The 21,185-nt window shown below is 41.6% G+C and overlaps 1 protein-coding gene across 1 annotated transcript in view; it reads left to right on the forward strand.

Moving 5' to 3' along the window:
- EPB41L4B (erythrocyte membrane protein band 4.1 like 4B) overlaps positions 1–21,185 on the forward strand; it is a 252,755-nt gene that overhangs the window by 117,835 nt on the left and 113,735 nt on the right. The window contains exons 3-4 of the mRNA XM_069730489.1: positions 13,982–14,024; positions 18,231–18,309. Of these exons, the coding sequence (XP_069586590.1) occupies positions 13,982–14,024; positions 18,231–18,309 (122 nt within the window). The remainder of the gene's footprint in view (positions 1–13,981; positions 14,025–18,230; positions 18,310–21,185) is intronic.

Here is a 21,185-nt window from a genome sequence, read left to right on the forward strand (position 1 = left end):
TCCTGGTCGTTGCAGTAATATCATTCTCCTCTAGGAGGGAGTGATGTTACGTTTGGAGGCAATAAAGGAGATCTCTTACCAGGTAACACAAATATACAACACATTTCATACTCCAGTCCACCAGGGGGAGCTATGCTCCTATTTATTAGGGCACTCTTCACAATTAGGTAAAACTGGTGGCCTGGATAGGAAGTTAGTCAGAAGCTGGCTGAGCTTTGCTCAGGCAGTTGCTATCTGACCTCCGCTCAGGTAGTGGGTCCCTGACAGGAGTGGGATCCTGTCAGAGGCCTAGACGGAGGGACACAGAGCTGTGCCTGCCCCGCGTGTGGCAGTTCCTAAGAAAGGACACGAACATGTATAAGGACATGTACATGTAAGAACTGTATTGTAGAGAGTGAGAAGAAGTCATAGCAAAAGGAGTGGAAAACCAGAAGGAGTTCTGCCCTGCACAGGATGCCTCCTTCTGAGGTGCAGGATCCGGTAGCTGGAACACCGAGGGAGCAACAGTCCTTTTATGCCTTGCTCCAGAGACCGGCAGGACAGCTAATTGCAAGTTACTGATCTGCCATATACCCAGGAGGCACGGTGGCAACTCTCGGAGGCCGGGGCATGCTAGAGTCCCTGTAAAAAGCCTCAAGCCACCAGTCATACGGGTTTGTCCTATCCATCTGGGGACAGAGAGAGACATAACATCTAGAACAGTTGTGAGGACCTTATGAGAGGCTCAGCAATAAGGTTCTACAACACCCAGGCGCTAGAGAAAGGCTACTGATTTCCACCTGGATAAGGGGACTCTGGATTTGCCTCCAAACCGGCCGGACTCTGCCTGCCCTGTGATCTGGTGCTCTGGACTGTGGATGCTTAAGCTTTCAGTAAAGGTGAAGAGACTGCAACCTTGTTGTCCTCTTTCTTCACTGCGCCTCACACCATCCACCATCTACACACTGGGAAGCCCTGGGGACACACTTCACCTGTGGGAAGGTATACCATCTAGCTGCCATAACCTCACCCCAGCGGACCCATAAGCAGTGTCGGTCACCCTGACCGAATACCACAGATGGCGTCACGAACATTATCCCTTTAAAGACCTTTCCCTTTTTACACGGACGTCCCAGGGCCACAGACCGGGTCAGTCACCGTGACATCCCCCTTTGAGAACCAAAGGACCCGGTACCGAGTACCCCACTGCCCTTGGGGGCGATCCAAGTGCTCTGTACTAGTCAGACACACTGGTCCTCAGCAGCTTCTTCCAGCTCATGTATAAACATGTAGGCAGAGATCTGTCATTCAAGGTCAGCGGGCTGTCGGGGACCCGCCGGTCTGACTAGTGTACAGTGCGCCTCGGTCCCCGGCACTATTAAACTTGTTTTTTTTTTCTGAAAAACTGGGGTGTTTCATAGTCAAATATACCTGTCTGGTATAATACAGCCAGTGGCTGAAACAAGAAGGGACTTGTGTGAGCTAAGCAACACAAGAACTGGACATTAGTCAGTGGAAATAAATACTGTGACCGAGGAATCAAAATGACAGATTTTTGGTACGAACCGCTATATCTTTGTGAGATGCAGAAAACTAGCATGTGTGTAGCCCACCATGAAGCATGAAAGGGGTTGGTGTGGTGATACGGGGGTGCTTATCCCAAACCATCAAAAAAGCCATGCTGGGTGAGTTAAAGCACAGCGTGAAGACAAAGCAGTCAGCAAGTTCTCAGCATCTCTGGGAACTATTTCAATATTGTTGGAAAGCCATTCCAAGTGACTAGCCTGATGAAGCTGTTTCAGTGAATACCAAAGGGATGTAACGCTTCCTTCAGAGAAAAGAGAGTACCGGTACTTTGAAATCTAAGGTTAAATACACATACTGTTTGTGTTAAACCTGTTTTTTTTTGTAATCCTTATTTCTATATTTAAATATACCGTATTTTATATGTATGTGCGAAACTTTTGACCAATACTATATACTCTATTTTTCACAGTGCAGCTTAGATGTACTTGGACTATGGCTTGGAGTCAGAAGGAACAGAAATGGGAACTTGTTAGGGCAGAGACAGACTTCCGTATTTCTTGTGCGAGAATTGCATGGTAAAACTCATACTGGCTGTGGGCTCTCCTGACCTGAGCTTGACAGCTGCATAGTAATCCATCCTGCTGTCATGCTCAGGTCAAGAGAGGTGCCGGCCAGTCCCTGCAGTGCATGCGATTCTCTCTCACGAAAAATACGGCAGTGTATCTCTGCCTTTAGACCAAGTTCTTATAGCACCGCTAGGAGCAATCCTTGTTATATTTTCAAACCGAACAAGAGGTTCAAAAAGAATCAATGACTCCTGCCTGTAAAGGGTTATATGTATCACTGGTCTCCTCTTACGGGGGAAAATGTACTGTTTTGGCCTTCTTTGGCTCTGAGACTTGGACACCTGCATAACCTGTTCACCTATTATAGTACATGACCCTGGGGTTAACTGTACTCCAAACTGGCATCTAATTTTTTCTTCTTCTTTTTTTTTTTTAAGAGGAATTGGCATTTGTAAGAAAAGATTAATTTGTGCTCCATAAGCTTTGGAAAGCAAAAGTGAAAAGTCTGGAACTACTGTTGTCCATTTTCTACTGATTTAGTGTATTTAATTGAATGCAGACCTCAGGTTTCGGGCTCTTAACAGAAAAAGTGGTTCAACTGGTTTATTGCTCTTCGTTTCATTCACTAACAAATCTCAGCTAGTTTGAGAACAAAATTTTGCAATAACGAGTGTAAACCTGGCAAAGTTTCAAGGCTCGTTCCCACATTCAACCTTTTCATATAACCATCAAAATTAATTGTGCAAATTTAAAGTGTTTTCAGCATTGATATTGTGGTTACTCACAATGATCATATCTATTAAATATAAAATTTGGTGAATTATGAGTGCAAATGCTAGCCCCAAAATTTTATGGGATTTACCATCTGTTAAGGACCTTTTTCTATTTTTGTATTTACACTGAGCATCTTGTACTATTGCTACTGGAACTGTTTTTCTTTTTTCTGTGACCCTTCTTTTCAAAGTTATTATTGATTCTAGTGTTTAAAAAAGCCAAAAATGTCTTTTAAAAGGAGACTGTCACCATGTGAGATCACCATCACCATCTGAGCGCAGAATGGAGTAGGAGCTGTCAATTATTGGGTTTTGGGATTCTGTTTCAATAATATGAGTGTTTCATCAGCAGGAGATAATCACTTTCTGACTAGCTGCCTCGTGCTTGCTGGTCCAGCCATGCCCCCACCACTGATAGCAGCTCTTTGTCAATATGCAATGTACAGAAAAAGCTGACACAGTGGGGTTGGCAGGGCTCAACATTCAAGCTCTGCTAAATATGCAGCATAGAAACTGTGTTTCTGTCATAATAACTGTAAGTTGCAATCACTGTCTCTCTCTGTATCAAAATAATGTCAGATTACATAGCAAAAATGAGCTGACAGATTCCCTGTAAACCAGCTATATGTATAACGATTATTTCTGTGGGCATTTGATTTTTCTCCTCTAATTCCAAGTTCACACTAGGCATTTTTGCTGCAATTTTTCTGCAGCAAAACCTGCACTCTTGGCAGAAAACAAGCAGTGTCAAAACCACATGTTTTGGTGTGTTTTTGGTGCTGTTTTGGTATGGTTTTTAAGGATCCCAAAGTTCAGCTTTGCTTCCATCACAGAAGTATGAACACATGTCCCAATACAAGACATATGTTTTTGAAAAAATATACAAACAAAAGTAACGGCTGAGGGAGTCTTGAATTAGTGTGGAATAATTTACCTAAGACCCTGGCAGTGCATTGAGTTTATAGGACACTGTTTACTTTTGCGCATCGCTAATTTAATTCAACTGTACTAATCCCAACTGCCATCTAAGGTGACAAAGACAAGTAAATCTGGAAAAATCACAAAAATAAATGGGTGTCATTTACTGCTGCACTTGCGTTTTTTCATTTTGTCAGCATTTTTTTTCATCGCCTATTGCTTTCAATGGGTGAAAAAAACGCTGAAAGAAATGACATGCTCTATGTCCAAAAAAAATTGCAAAGCACAAAATACTGATGACAAAAAAGTGTGTGCATGAGATATCTGAAATCTCATAGGCTTTGCTGGTACTGTAAAACGCAGCTGAAAATTAGCATAAAAAAGCATAAAATAACGCTGCAAAAACACCTAGTGTACCCTTAGCCTAATAGGAGTTTTGTGGTACACATCCAGTTGGTTGAAATGCAAATTTGCTTCTTTATTTTCTTAACTAGCTGAGAGCCCGGCGTTGCCCGGGCATAGTAAATATCTGTAGTCAGTTATAGCACCTCACTTCTCTTATTTTCCCATCACGCCTCTCATTTTCCCCCTCACATTTCTCATTTTCTCCCGCACTCCTCTCATTCTCCCCTAACACTTGTCATTTCAACTTCACATCTGTCATTTTCTGATCACTCCACTATTTTTCCTCACTCCTCTCATTTTGCACTCACACCTTTTCATTTTCACCTCACACCTCTCATTTTCACCTCATCACCTCAGTATATACATGTTTGTCATCTCCCTTATATATAGTATACATCTGTATGTCATCTCCTGTATATAGTATATACCTGTATGTCATCTCCCCTGTATATAGTATATACCTGCTGTCATCTCCCCTATATATAGTATATACCTGAATGTCATCTCCTTCTATATATAGTATATACCTGTATGTCATCTCCTCCTGTATATAGTATATACCTGTGTGTCATCTCCCCTGTATATAGTATATATCTGTCATCTCCTCCTGTATATGGTATATACCTGTATGTCATCTCGTCCTGTATATATATGTACCTGTATGTCATCTCCTCTATATAGTATATATCTGTGTGTCATCTCTCCTGTATATAGTATATACCTGTGTGTCATCTCCTCCTGTATTAGACCTCGTTCACACGTTATTTGCTCAGTATTTTTACCTCCGTATTTGTAAGCTAAATTGGCAGCCTGATAAATCCCCAGCCAACAGGAAGCCCTCCCCTGGCAGTATATACTAGCTCACACATACACATAATAGACAGGTCATGTGACTGACAGCTGCCGTATTTCCTATATGGTACATTTGTTGTAGTTTGTCTGCTTGTTAATCAGATTTTTATTTTTGAAGGATAATACCAGACTTGTGTGTGTTTTAGGGCGAGTTTCGTTTGTCAAGTTGTGTGTGTTGAGTTGCATGTGGCGACATGCATGTAGCGACTTTTGTGAGATGAGTTTTGTGTGGCAACATGCGTGTAGCAACTTTTTGTGTGTCGAGTTGCATGTGACAGGTTAGTGTAGCAAGTTGTGTGCAGCAAGTTTTGCGCATGGCGAGTTTTGCGCGTGGTGAGTTTTATGTGTGGTGCCTTTTGAGTATGTGCAAGTTTTGTGTGAGGCAACTTCTGCATGTGTTGCAATTTTTCCGCGTGTGCAAGTTTTGCGTGTGGCGAGTTTTTCCATGAGGTGAGTTTTGCACTTGTGGCGAGTTTTCCATGAGGTGAGTTTTGCACTTGTGGCGAGTTTTGCAAGAGCCTAGTTTTTGCATGTGGCAAGTTCTGCGCGTGGCGAGTTTTGAGTGGCGACTTTTGTGTTTCGACTTTTATGTGGCGAGGTTGGTGTATGTGTGGTGAGATGTGTGCTGTGGGTAATATGTGTTCAAGCACGTGGTAGTGTGTGGCGCATTTTGTGTGTGTGTTCATATCCCCGTGTGTGGTGAGTATCCCATGTCGGGGCCCCACCTTAGCAACTGTACGGTATATACTCTTTGGCGCCATCGCTCTCATTCTTTAAGTCCCCCTTGTTCACATCTGGCAGCTGTCAATTTGCCTCCTACACTTTTCCTTTCACTTTTTTCCCCATTATGTAGATAGGGGCAAAATTGTTTGGTGAATTTGAAAGCGCGGGGTTAAAATTTCACCTCACAACATAGCCTATAACGCTCTCGGGGTCCAGACGTGTGACTGTGCAAAATTTTGTGGCTGTAGCTGCGACGGTGCAGATGCCAATCCCGGACATACACACACACACACACACACACACACACACACACACACACACACACACACACACACACACACACACACACACACACACACACACTCAGCTTTATATATTCGATTACATAACTTTGGAACATAGGGGCACAGGGAAAGGAAGATGATATTCTAGAATCAGTAAAACAGTGGTATTTGAATGAAATACCTGTTTAAATTAAATTTAAAATCCAGAGACTGTCCTTGTTTAACCCCTTCACCCCGAAGCCCATTTTCACCTTCCTGACCAAGCCAAGTGACCACTGTCACTTTATGAGGTCAGAACTCTGGAACGCTTCAATGGATCCCACAGATTCTATGATTGTTTTTTTGTGACATATTGTACTTTGTGATAGTGGTATTTGATAAGACTTGTTTATTTGTGAAAAAATTGAAAATTTGGCAATTTTCAAACTTGTATTTTTTATGCCCTTAAATCAAAGAGTCAGGTCAGACAAAATAGTTAATAAATAACATTTCCCAGATATCTATTTTACATCAGCACAATTTTTTAAGCATAATTTTCTGTTAGGAAGTTATAAGGGTTAAAACTTGACCATCGATTTCTCATTTTTACAACAAAATTTACAAAATCATTTTTTTAGGGACCACCTCACATTTGAAGTGACTTTGGAGGGCCTATATGTCAGAAAATACCCCAAAGAGATACGTTTTTAGTTTCACATTGGTAACAGGAGCAATTGAACCCCAAAAGTTGTGCAATTTCTCCTTTGTTTCTGCAATTTCTCGGATACCCTATATATGTGGGAAAACCATTCTTTGGGCTCAGGGCCAAGGAATGGAGCATCGTTTTTACTTTTTGGTCAGAATTGAGAGTGGACGCCTTGTTGCACAGACCAGGATTGTTGGAGAAGGAGTTGCATTGATAAGTGGTGTCCTTGCTTATCCACTTCTGTAACACACTTGGCACCTCTTTTGCGACCCTTTTTTTTTTTTTTTGTGCTCTGATAGACCTCCATGGGGAAATGTTGGTCTGGTATGATAGGAGCACCTTCAGTTTCGAAAGTACTGGAGGGGCTTAATCACTACCTTCTGGAACTCAAGGTACAACATACATGGTTTGGCCTGCACATCGAGATAGCACAAAAGCATTGTACATTGCTATCTGTAAGATGTGCACAACCAGCTTGTTTTATCACACCTTGGCTTTTCTCATGGCACTGCATGGCTGGAGGACTTGAACATAGAGATCAACTCCCCCCATGCTCTTATTGTACTCCACTACACAGTGTGGATTGTGGACCAGTGTAGAGGTACCTTGTACAGTTCTGGGAATGCTACCATCACCATGTGTGGTGGTCAAGGAAAGGACATCCCTCTTGTATTTGAACAGCAGCATGTTATTGCTACATGGAGCTTTCTGTCACCCTTTATGAGCAGCTGCCAAATTAGCGTCCTAGGGAGGCCTCTCTGATTTTTGCGCACAGTACCACAGGCTGTTGTGGCTCGCGAAGATAGGGACTTGAGCAGTGGGCGCTGGTATAAAAGCTATCTACTTAAAAGCAATAACCTTGATCCAGCAGTGGATACACCAAATCCCACACAATTTTCCCACTCACTCCTTGAGCTGGGGGGCATTTTGTTGGGTTCAGTCCAGGAGTCTTTCCTTTCATAAGCCCTTAACTAGCTTAATTCCATACCTGACCCTCTTCCTGGGCAGATATTGATGGAATTTGAGCCTCTCTTTGAAATGGATTGGGGACTCATCCACGCAGATGTCCCTTTGGGGCAAGTACACCTCAGCAAACTTTTTGTTCAAGTGCTCAATGACCGTCCGAACTTTGAAAAGCGGTCAAAGTTGTGATCAGGACAGACATTGTTCATTATCATTGTAATGCAAGCATTTCTCAAGGTTCTCAAAATGTTGCTGGTCCTGACCATGCGGAATGGTGTAGTGCTGTATAAAAAATCAAGACTCCAATATTGCCGAAGTCTTGTTTTCTTCACAATCCTTATGTGAAGAACCAGGCCCCAAAAGCTCATCATTTCTACTGTCTACAGGAGTCCAGTTAGAAAATGATGAAGGACGGATTTTGTTCCTGAAATTACTGGGCATACATAGTTAGTAAGGCCAAAAAAAGACATTTGTCCATCCAGTTCAGCCTATATTCCATCATAATAATTTCCCAGATCTACGTCCTTCTACAGAACCTAATAATTGTATGATACAATATTGTTCTGCTCCAGGAAGACATCCAGGCCTCTCTTGAACCCCTCGACTGAGTTCGCCATCACCACCTCCTCAGGCAAGCAATTCCAGATTCTCACTGCCCTAACAGTAAAGAATCCTCTTCTATGTTGGTGGAAAAACCTTCTCTCCTCCAGACGCAAAGAATGCCCCCTTGTGCCCGTCACCTTTCTTGGTATAAACAGATCCTCAGCGAGATATTTGTATTGTCCCCTTATATACTTATACATGGTTATTAGATCGCCCCTCAGTCGTCTTTTTTCTAGACTAAATAATCCTAATTTCGCTAATCTATCTGGGTATTGTAGTTCTCCCATCCCCTTTATTAATTTTGTTGCCCTCCTTTGTACTCTCTCTAGTTCCATTATATCCTTCCTGAGCACCGGTGCCCAAATAGTAACATAGTTACATAGTTCAAACAAATTTGTTTGAAATACAATGAGGTTTACAAATTCCTTAGAGCAAAAGACTTTCTGTGAGGCTGATGTCAAATTTGATTCCTGATTGCGCCACAAAATCAGGAATTGGTGGCTCATAATCTTCAGAGGGTTGGGTCCTTACGAGGTCAGTAACGGTTGGCGCTGGTTGATTTTTTGTCTTGAGGCATCTGTGTGGTGGATCAGTATCATTTGAGGAGGAGGAAAAATAAAGGAGGGTGGGATTCTCTTATCGGTGTTGGAGGCAAGGAAGGTGTTTGCTTCCTCCACTGAATACTGGTTTGGGATGAGCGGGGAATTTTTTTTACCTATGTGTGGTGTTTGTGTGAGTACAAAATTTTATTCAGGTGTGTGTGTCCTTGGTGTACACTTTTTTTAACTTAGAACAGAAAGATAATGATGAAAGAAAAAAAAACAACCACCAGAGGTTGATCAATGATGTGCGATTGTAGCTGCTGTGATTGAGGCCGGTTGTTAATCAGGGCTGGGGTCGTGGGTAACAGCCACGGTTCTGTATTGACTGAACGTGTGTGTGTGGCAGCCCTAAAAGGCGGTGGCCACATCTTATAGCGGCAAAATCTGCTGACAGGTTCCCTTTAACTGCATATCTGCAGATTAATAGCCTTATTTCTGGTGACAGGTTTCCTTTAACATAGCACAAAAATGTACCAATGAAAATGCTTGCCAACCGGGCGTAATACGGGTTCACTAGCTCGTCCTGGTATATGGTCCCCCATCCTTGTATATTCTCCCCCAGCCTGGTATATGCTCCCCCATCCTATTACAACCCCTGACAAAAATTATGGAATCACCTGTCTTGGAAGATGTTCATTCAGTTCTTTAATTTTGTAGAACAAAAAAAAGCAGATCACAGACATGGCACAAAACTAAAGTCATTTCAAATGGCAACTTTCTGGCTTTAAGAAACACTAAAAGAAATCAAGAACAAAAAATGTGGTAGTCAGTAATGAATAAATTTTTTTTTAACCAAGAATAGGGGAAAAATTATGGAATCACTCAATTCTGAGGAAAAATTATGGCATCATAATCATAAAATCATAAATCAAACAAACAAAAAAACACTCCAGCACATCACTAGTATTTTGTTGCACCTCCTCTCGCTTTTATAACAGCTTGCAGTATCTGAGGCATGGACTAGAGTGTCAAACAGTACTTTTCATCAATCTGGCTCCAACTTTCTCTGATTGCTGTTGCCAGATCAGCTTTGCAGGTTGGAGCCTTGTCATGGACCATTTTCTTCAACTTCCACAAAAGATTTTCAATCGGATTGAGATTCAGACTATTTCCAGGCCATGACATTGACCTTATGTGTCTTTTTTCAAGGAATGTTTTCACAGTTTTTGCTCTATGGCAGGATGCATTATCTTGAAAAATGATTTCAAAATCCCCAAACATCCTTTCAATTGATGGGATAAGAAAAGTGTCCAAAATATCAACATAAACTTGTGCATTTATTGAAGATGTAATGACAGCCATCTCCCCAGTGCTTTTACCTGACATGCAGCCCCATATCATCAATGACTGTGTAAATGTGCATGTTCTCTTCAGGCAGTCATCTTTATAAATCTATTTGGAACGGTACCAAACAAAAGTTCCAGCATCATCACCTTGCCCAATGCAGATTCGTGATTCATCACTGAATATGACTTTCATCCAGTCATCCACAGTCCACGATTGCTTTTCCTTAGCCCATTGTAACCTTGTTTTTTTCTGGTAAGGTGTTAATGATGGCTTTCGTTTAGCTTTTCTGTATGTAAATCCCATTTCCTTTAGGCGGTTTCTTACAGTTCGGTCACAGACGTCGACTCCAGGTTCCACCCATTCGTTCCTCATTTGTTTTGTTGGGCATTTCCTGTTTTGAAGACATATTGCTTTAAGTTTTCGGTCTTGACACTTTGATGTCTTCCTTGGTCTACCATTATGTTGGCCTTTAACAACCTTCCCATGTTGTTTGTATTTGGTGCAGATTTTAGACACAGCAGACTGTGAACAACCAACATATTTTGCAACATTGCCTGATGATTTACCCTCTTTTAAGAGTTTGATAATCCTCTCCTTTGTTTCAATTGACATCTCTCACGTTGGAGCCATGATTCATGTCAGTCCACTTGGGGCAACAGCTTTCCAAGGTGTGATCACTCCTTTTTAGATGCAGACCAACGAGCAGATCTAATTTGATACAGGTGTTATTTTGGGGTATGAAAATTGACAAGGTGATTCCATAATTTTTTCCTCAGAATTGAGTGATTCCATAGTTTCCCCCCTATGCTTGGTTAAAAAAAGTAACCATTCCTGACTACCGCATTTTTTGTTCTTGATTTCTTTTAGCGTTTCTTAAAGCCAGAAAGTTGCCATTTGAAATAACTTTAGTTTTGTGCCATGTCTGTGATCTGCTTTTTTTTCCCTACAAAATAAACAACTGAATGAACATCCTCCAAGGCCGGTGATTCCATAATTTTTCCAGGGGTTGTATATGCTCCCCCAACCTGCCTGTGCTGCTGTTGTTCAGTACGTACATACAAAAAAAATAAAATAAACACTCCTACTGACTTTTTCCCCGCTCCCCTGCAGTGCATCGTCTGCGTTAAATATTTAAATAAAAAGGCTGGGCCATAGAATACTAGCACTTTTTACTTATTGTGTCTCAAATATTTCCCCAAACACTGTAAGCTTGTGAGCAGGGCTCTCACTCCTGTAACTGTTGCAGTGTCACCCTGTAAGGTTTTATATTGCTTGCACATGTCCTCTCTGAATTGCTATGTGAATAAATGTATTTTTACTAACCTTAAAACTATGAAATTTGTCATTAAAAGATACATTCTAGTACTGCGAGCAGATCAATAAATAATGCTCATTCATTACCTACCGCCGAAGATTTGTCACGAGCATGGCAAGATAAATAAGCTATTCTCTTTTGTGAACATTTGCCATCATTGTTTTTATTTTGATCAGTCCTCTATTACAGTTTGCACTGGTTAGGTGCAGTAAAGAGAAATTAAATGTCATAGCAATTTACTGGTGAGACATAAATTGGCTGGAAAAGAGTGTTTGCCACAGGATTCGAGCTGTCTGATCTCTTGAAGGCTAGGTTCACATCGCGTTAGGGCATTTCGTTTAAGGGATCCATTAAACGGATGCGCTAGTAATAGAGTTCAATGCTTGCGTTCGCTGTGCGTTCGCCGTAACTTCCCTGAAAATGCTGTAGTCCATGATCGAAGGTGCCTCACAAAGTAACGGACTGTCGCTAACGCATGCCAATTTTGACATGCGTTAGGATGCGTTACGCTAATAGAAGTCTATGAGCGCCTTTAACAGATCCGTTACATAGCATTAGTGCCGCTTAGAAACGGATCCGTTAAACAGAATGCCCTAACGAGATGTGAACCTAGCCGAAGGGATTACGGATCCAGTAAATGTCCAGGAATTGTTTATCAGAGGTATGATTAGCAGCAGGAAGGCTACACTACGTCACAGCAGAGAAGCTGAACTGAACCTTCATCAGTGCCCGGACATACCAGACCGAACATCCCAACTGGCATCACAAACCTTTTTATTAACCATATTATTAAACCCACAATTGACAAAGACTGGCGCACGCCTCCGGTAAGATTGAGCCAGCACTCGCAACTGCCGTGGTCCAGTACCGTTACCGCAACGGCCCAGCCGGTGCTGTACAAGTGTAACAGGCCTCGTTCTGTTGAGGAAATAAAGCAGAGTGGAACTTGCCATCCCTAATTGGGCTGCATACGTCGGGGTTGATAGAAACCAACCCAGATGCATATCAAATGCTAAGAGAATGGGGCACCTATGGTGGCCCACCCTAAAACAGCTACACCAACTCCAGAAAACATGGCAAATAGGAGAAAAAGGAGTACCAGGTGATAAATTTACTAAAAAACAGTAAAAATCTTTATTAAATATCAAAAAGAATAAATAAACCACATTAAAGAAGGTAACCTATACTCCACGGAGGTACAGAAAGGAAGAGAGGTAACCACCTCAGCAGTGCAAGGTATCAAGCATTACATTATAGTCATGGTGCAAAAACAAGACCATGGAAAAAGGAAGCCCACATATTAATTAAACAAACACACATCACACAGGATAACACCTAAAAAGTGCAAGGGGCCAAGCTTACCCAGGTCTGTAAGAAAGGTGGTCACCCCAAGGACTGATGTCAGCCCCGACACGCGTTTCGCTGGCACAAACGCAGCTTTCTCAAGCCCATTGCATGAAAGGTCTGGAGAATAGGAGTGGCACTGGATATGCCAGGGCAAGGCGAAGTGCGTAGGCCATGTATAATAATAGTACTCTGAAGAGGGTAGAAGAACTTGTCTTAGCACTTCGGAGTATAGATCAACCTTACAGCAAATGTCAGCTGCTTGTTCAGTTCCCGTAGTTAATGAGTGCCCTCTTTTTTAGCATTGATGGGACCATACAAAACCTATTGAAATCAAATAAAAATCATCTGCCTTAACTCATTTCGATCTTTTTTATGCCTTATCTCCACATTTCTGATATATCAACAAAGGCAACCAAATGCCTAATGTCGTTTTATTGTGATGTGATCGTTTGACTGACGTAATCCTAAAAATGATGCATGTATGAAAGCAAAAAATACGGTAGATTTCCTTTTCTCCCTCTTTTAACGATTGCATTTACAGAGCAGCTACTGGGCTGCGTTGCCTCCTGCACACAGTAGTACCATGCGTACGTTCTGCTCATAAGCATGAGGCGTATAGAACCTCCATACCGGGAATATCAATCCAGACCACACAATCCTTCTGCTTTTCAATCATTTCCATTCATTTTAAGGGAACAGAGCCTTATGGCTTTGTGCTGTTGAGGTGTTTTGTAGCAATGTCAACCTTTTTATATATTTGAATATTTTACAAAAATGTTTAAGAACAAAACCGAAGAAAGAAACCACAATTAGCATATACCTTGTAGTAAGTAAATAAGCCAATAGTAGTAGTCCATGTAAATATCTTGGGCTACTTGGTTATAACACTATTTTCATCGAAAAAGTGTAATAGCCATCCCACCACGACAAGGTTATCTTGGGTTTTGTCTGTAAAATGGCCACAGTGTGAATGTGCTTCTTCACATTGCACGTACAACAACTTGTGCTCTGGCTCATTTCCGTGGTTTCGCTAAATATTTATGGGTATTAATTTGTACCACAAAACTTGAGCAAGTATATTGATATAATGTTATATAGTGGTATTCACACAGTTAATCGAAATGTGTTTTTTTTTTTCCTCACCAATTTTAGCACTGGCTGGATCATACAAAACCTATTAAAAAACAAATAAAAAGTAAGTACCTTTTGCATGACATATATAACAAATAATCTCACTTTAGGTGATATTTAAAGGACCCCTGCAGGTTTTGTCTTATTTCCCCAATAATGTATGTGCAGTGTATGAATTCTCAGTCTTACCGGACTCTGTCTTCTGCCGTTTGCAGCACTGCTGCCGACCTCTTCTCGTTCATATGACCAGCCGACTCACACATATTTACAATGAGAAAGTGACATCCAGACCACACAGAAATGTTGTTGTGAGGCGGCTGGTCACCGCTGTGGTAGCATGATACAAAGGTGGACTGGACCGAAGCTGCAAACGGCAGAAGCCAATGACAGATGTTTTAGCGCACTCACTGAATTTATTTATTTCTTATGCTTATATAGCGCTATCATATTCCACAGCGCTTTACAAAAATTATCACTGTCCCCATTGGGGCTCACAATCTAGAATACCCAGTATGTCTTTGGAGTGTGGGAGGAAACCGGAGAACCCGGAGGAAACCCACGCAAACACGGAGAGAACATACAAACTCCTTGCAGATGTTGTCCTTGGTGGGATTCTTTACTGATGGCAACTTGTGTACATACAGATATATAGAGGTAATTTGCAGGTGAATAATGGTTAAATCCTGTCTGGCAGGCTTAGTGGATCAGCCATTGCAGGGTAAAAATGAAGTTTGGGGGTGGTGCAGGGAGCTGTTACAGTCACCACTCCCTACATAATGACATAATGAGCATAGTGTCATCACTACACGACACAAGGATTGCCTGCCCACTCTTCAGTGTGATCACAACGCAGGCTGTCATTCAATGTGGCCAGGCAGTGATCTCGCTGTGCAATGAGCAATGACTGTTACCGCTCCCTTCACTACCCCGATGACTGGTAGCAAGTGCCTGCAGCGAGAATAGAGCTTCATTTTCTCCCAATAGCCGCTGCTCCAGGAAGACTGCCAGTCATGTTTTAAACGCCATTTACCTGAAGATTACTATGTAGCTATAAGTAACTAGCGGTTCTGAAGGTGACTGGTTCCCTTTTAAAGAGACTGCCTGAATTAGGGCACATGCATAGGACAGTGTGCTGCAGCTATATCTGGGGCCATCCAAGTGTGGTGTATACAGTAAATGAATTTTGTATTTTTTTATGCAATGGCTGAAGCGGTCGAACTCCCTTGTTGCCTCTTGTGTAGGCCTTGCAATGGCATGTCTGATGTCAATGTGAGATTGACTCACAAGTACAGTCATGGCCAAAAGTATTGACACCCCTGCAATTCTGTCAGATAATACTCATTTTCTTCCTGAAAATGATTGAAAACACAAATTCTTTGGTATTATTGTCTTCATTTAATTTGTGTTAAATGAAAAAACACAAAGAGACTTGTCCTAAAGCCAAATTGGATATAATTCCACACCAAACATAAAAAACGGGGTGGACAAAAGTATTGGCACTGTTTGAAAAATCATGTGATGCTTCTCTAATTTCTGTAATTAACAGCACCTGTAACTTACCTGTGGCACCTAACAGGTGTTGGCAATAACTAAATCACACTTGCAGCCAGTTCACATGGATTAAAGTTGACTCAACCTCTGTCCTGTGTCCTTGTGTGTACCACGTTGAGCATGGAGAAAAGAAAGAAGACCAAAGAACTGTCTGATGACTTGAGAAACCAAATTGTGAGGAAGCATGAGCAATCTCAAGGCTACAAGTCCATCTCCAAAGACCTGAATGTTCCTGTGTCTACCGTGCGCAGTGTCATCAAGAAGTTTAAAGCCCATGGCACTGTGGCTAACCTCCCTAGATGTGGGTGGAAAAGAATAATCGACAAGAGATTTCAACGCAAGATTATGCGGATGTTGGATAAAGAACCTCGACTAACATCCAAACAAGTTCAAGCTGCCCTGCAGTCCGAGGGTATAACAGTGTCAACCCGTACTGTCCGTGGGCATCTGAATGAAAAGGGACTGTATGGTAGGAGACCCTGGAAGACCCCACTTCTTACCCCGAGACATAAAAAAGCCAGGCTGGAGTTCGCCAAAACTTACCTGAAAAAGCCTAAAATGTTTTGGAAGAATGTTCTCTGGTCAGATGAGACAAAAGTAGAGCTTTTTGGGCAAAGGCATCAACATAGAGTTTACACGAGAAAAAAAAAAAACATGGTGGAGCTTCCCTGATGTTTTGGGGTTGCTTTGCTGCTTGTGGCACTGGACTGCTTGACCGTGTGCATGGCATTATGAAGTCTGAAGACTACCAACAAATTTTGCAGCATAATGTAGGGCCCAGTGTGAGAAAGCTGGGTCTCCCTCAGATGTCATGGGTCTTCCAGCAGGACAATGACCCAAAACACACTTCAAAAAGCACTAGAAAATGGTTTAAGAGAAAACACTGGAGACTTCTAAGGTGGCCAGCAATGAGTCCACACCTGAATCCCATAGAAGACCTGTGGAGAGATCTAAAAATGGCAGTTTGGAGAAGGCACCCTTCAAATATCAGGGACCTGGAGCAGTTTGCCAAAGAAGAATGGTCTAAAATTCCAGCAGAGCATTGTAAGAAACTCATTGATGGTTACCGGAAGCGGTTGGTCGGAGTTATTTTGGCTAAAGGTTGTGCAACCAAGTATTAGGTTGAGGGTGCCAATACTTTTGTCTGGCCCATTTTTGGAGTTTTGTGTGAAATGATCTAGGTTTTGCTTTTTGCTTCATTCTCTTTTGTGTTTTTTCATTTAAGACAAATTAAATGAAGATAATAATACCAAAGAATTTGTGTTTGGAATCATTTTCAGGAAGAAACTGAGTATTATCTGATAGAATTGCAGGGGTGTCAATACTTTTGGCCATGACTGTACTTGTGGATGTAATTTCTGTAATTATAGTTTAGCGAGATATCACCCACTGATCTCGGTGAGATAGGATTGTGTAATGTAGTCATTAAAAATGCCTGATCACATCTGCAGTGGATTAAACCGACCAATGCAAACTGTATTCTGGATTCTGTTCATGTAAAGCATGATATGGCGACTAGTTGTCCTCAGCAACACAAGATCCCGATGTTTCCCATTCAGTTGTGATCAGCTCCTCATTCCTCATTCAGCTGAAACCATGTAAACAAGTTTGGATTTTAAAAGGAATCTGTCACCTAGTTTTGCTGCACCCTCTGAGAGCAGCATGATGCCTAATTTTAACAAAAATGACTTATCTGCTTTAGATCTGCCAGTTTTCAAATACTGAGCTCTTTATAACCTCACCCACACCACTGATCAGTAGCTTTCTGTGTGCACTGTCCATAGGTAGAAAGCTGCCAATCAGTGGTGCAGACGGGGTTCTACAGAGCTCAGCATGAAGAGAATCGATATATTTGAAACAGCGGTTTCATAAAAACTGCAGCAATCGGCCCGGTAAGCGACATATTACTGGATTCAGGGTCTCTGTGTCTACATTATGCTGCTCTTAGAATAGGTGGAAAAATATGGTGATAGATCCCCTTTAAGACGCTGTATCAGTCACATGACTACTTTTTAGTAGTATGGTTAGTTGATGACCACATCCACCATTAGAGACTACGCATGTAATCCTTTGTTTTAGGCTGCTTTCACACATCAGGTTTTTGGTTTCAGGCACAATCCGGCAGTTTCAGGCACAATCTGGATCAGTTTTTTTCTGATGCCTGATCCGTTTTTTCCCCCTAGAGTTGTATTACTGCTGGATTGTGCCTGAAGGACATCCGTTTCATCCGTTTTGTGCCGGATCCGTCCCTTCAGGCTTTTTTGCTGGATACAAAAAACATCTCCTGCAACGTTTTTTGTGTCCGGCGAAAAAGCCTGAAGGGACGTTTCCAGCAATAAACGCATGGAACTGATGTGTGAAAGAACATTTCCGGCGACCGAATCCGTTTTTAACACACTGAGCATGCCCAGAAGCTTTATTTTTGATTCTAGCACGGACAAATATCTCTCTCTCTCTCCCTCTCCCTCCCTCTCTCTCCCTCTCTCCCTGTCTCCCTCGCCCTCAAAAAACATGCGCAGTACATAGAGCCGGATCCAGCTAAAAAAACGGATCCGGTGCATCAGTTTGCATCCATTTTTTCACTATTTACACCGGATCCGTTTTTTAGCACATTTGCCGGATTGGGCCTGAAGCAAAAAACCTAATGTGTGAAAGCAGCCTTAAACTATTATTATGCACTGTAATCATTTTTTTTATCACGCTCTTGTATTTTTAACAGTTGGCCCTCCATATACTTTGCACTTTCGAATTAAATATTATTCCTCAGAACCAAACAATCTACATGAAGAGTTTACAAGGTATGTTTTGTGTGCATGTACGATGGAGGATGGCATAGCATTGTACTACTGTCACAGTTTTAATAAGATTCAAATCTATTCCAATCACCGACTAATGACTCATGTTTACCTCGAGCTATCTTCACATTTATTTCATTGAGAACTTTCCCGGTACAAGCCATACACCTAAGCTGTCCAGTGTATGAGGAGTATATGAGTATATATGAGGAGTATACTGGGTGAATGGTGCCCGATGGGATGAAGCTGGTTTGTTTTTCTGTTCTTTATAGCTTGTATAGAATGTAAGCCATATTTTCAGTACCACTGCACTCAGGCCACTGTTATGCCATAGGTCTGCTCAAATGATGTTTTGTTTGTTTTTTTTTACACTGAATGTCCATGTGAAAAAAAAATTGCAGAATGCACTAGTCTTTATCCTATTTCAGATAAGACTCGCCTACTCACCGTGGTCCCAAATAAATCATCTTTGCAGAATCCAAGTATTATGCATACAAAGTCATTAACACAGAAAACTGTATTTGGTATTGTAAATTTTATTAACTGCTGATGTATAAAAAGTATGTCCTATGAATGCCAAATGGATGTTTTAAAAATAAAAATACGGATCACAATATAGATGCAAGATTTTTTTATACTCTTGTGAATTTACGCTGTAGTATAGCTTAGCCTTAGGCTATATAGTCAGTGGTATATATTGCAGCCTAATGTTGGAGGTATATGTCCGGAAATACTCTGCACATAAACTATGCTTACAAATATTGGACAATTTGCAGTTTTGTTGATTAATTTTATTATTGAACAACTACAGTTCTGCCGGTCATTAAAAAAGGTTAATAAACCAGAATATTTAAATAAGTAACAGTGAGGTTTTGTCTTTCTTAGGCCGGTGTCACACTTGCAACTGCAATGCGAGAAACTCGCACGAGTCTTTCTCTTCACTACCCGGCACTGCCGCTGGCACTCTGGATCGGAGTGTGCGGCTGCATGTATTTCTATGCCCTGAATGCTCCGGTCCAAACCGCCGGCGGCAGTGCCGAGTATTGAGGTGAGACTTGTGTGAGTTTCTCGCATTGCAGTTGCAAGTGTGACACCGGCCTTAAGGGAACATCTGTGCATAATTATTGGGCAAATGTTAGTGTACATAATTATTATGTAACTGAATGAAAAACGGAAATTTTCTTATCTCAATTGTCTGTTTTCATCTGTAAAAGTGATAATAATAACCAAACAATTAAAAATGTAGAAAAATTATCTTGGACATTAAAAAAACACAGTCACCAATATAGCTTCCCCTTCGTTTCAATAACATTCATAAGTCTTCATTCCATAGAGTCTGATCTGTCAGTTTCTTAATCTGTTGACAATCACCATGTTTGGGTAGCACCATCCACAGCCTCCAAGATCTCAATATAGTTTAGGCCAGGTGAGAAAAGGGCCATGTCATTATTTTTTCATCTTTAAGGCCTTTGCTGATTAGCCAAGCGGTTGAGTATTTTGATTCTTGTGATGGAGCACAGTTCTGCATAAAAATCATTTTCTTGAAAGATGCAGACTTTTTCCTGTGCCACCCCTTGAAGAGTGTTTTCTAAAAACTGGCAGTAGGTTTGGTAGTTGCGTCCATATTCGACCTGAAAAAGTCCAACTATCTCATTTTTAATAATACCAGCCCATAACACTCAGTGATTGACAAGATCACCTTCTCTGAGCACTAATTTCACATATCTTTTTACAATTATTGTTCATTCAGACTGCAAAAAATACAGTGGAGCTGGGAGATATTTCCTTGGAACAACGGAAATTAATTCTTGAACTAATTCCAAGGATATCTCCTTTTTAATCTTAGACTATTACAAATATGTCTTGTCCCATATGGTGGAGCCCAGAAGATGTATACTGGGTCTTTTGGGGGAAAATATAGACATAGACTGTCCAATGGCTCTGGGCATCTCAAGGATTCTTTTTCAGGCACGTAAACTGCTGGCGTATCATTGGTTAGATTTAAACCCTCCAGCCTGACCAGAATTGGAGAGTAAGATGAATTTTCAAGGATATCATTAACACACCACCTCTTCTTCTCACCCTCTATCTGTTAGTGTCCTCCAAGGTTCAGTTCTAGGACCCCTGCTCTTCTCCATCTGTACCTTCGGCCTGGGGCAGCTTATAGTCCCATGGCTTTCAATATCATCTCTATGCTGATGATACAAAGATCTACCTCTCGGAACCTGATATCGCCTCCATAATAACTAGATTCCCACAATGTCTGTCCTAAAACTTAAAGAGGTTGTCCACTGCTTCTACATTGATGGCCTGTCCTTAGGATAGGTCATCAATGTCTGATCGGAAATTGACAAACAGAATTTATCATCTTTCCCCCATCTCACTCAGTTTCCCCAACAGACTTATCCCTCAAAGTCAATGACTCCTCATTCTCCCCAGTAGCTTGCTGCTTTTGGGTAACCCCTGACTCTCTCCTTCAAACCACATATCCAACCCCTTTTCACCTCTTGCCGACTCCAACTAAAAAATATTTCCCGGATCCATGTATTCCTTCACCAAGAATCTGCCAAAACAACTGCATTCCCTCATCTCCCGTCTTGACTACTGCAACTTCCTGATCTGTGGCCTCCCTTCTAACTCTCTCGCACCCCTTCAATCTTTCCTAAACTCTTCAGCCTGACTAATCAACCTGTCCCTCTATTACCCAGCCTCTCCTCTCTGTCAATCTCTTCACTGGATCCCCATCGCCTAGAGACTCCAGTTCAAAAAATCTAACCATGACATATACGAAGCTATCTGTAACATGTCTCCTCCATACATCTGTGACCTACTCTCCCAGTATTTACCTGCATGCAACCACTGATCTTCACAAGATCTCC

The sequence above is a fragment of the Ranitomeya imitator genome, chromosome 6, assembly GCF_032444005.1.
Source record: "Ranitomeya imitator isolate aRanImi1 chromosome 6, aRanImi1.pri, whole genome shotgun sequence".
In the NCBI taxonomy this organism is placed as follows: Eukaryota; Metazoa; Chordata; class Amphibia; order Anura; family Dendrobatidae; genus Ranitomeya; species Ranitomeya imitator.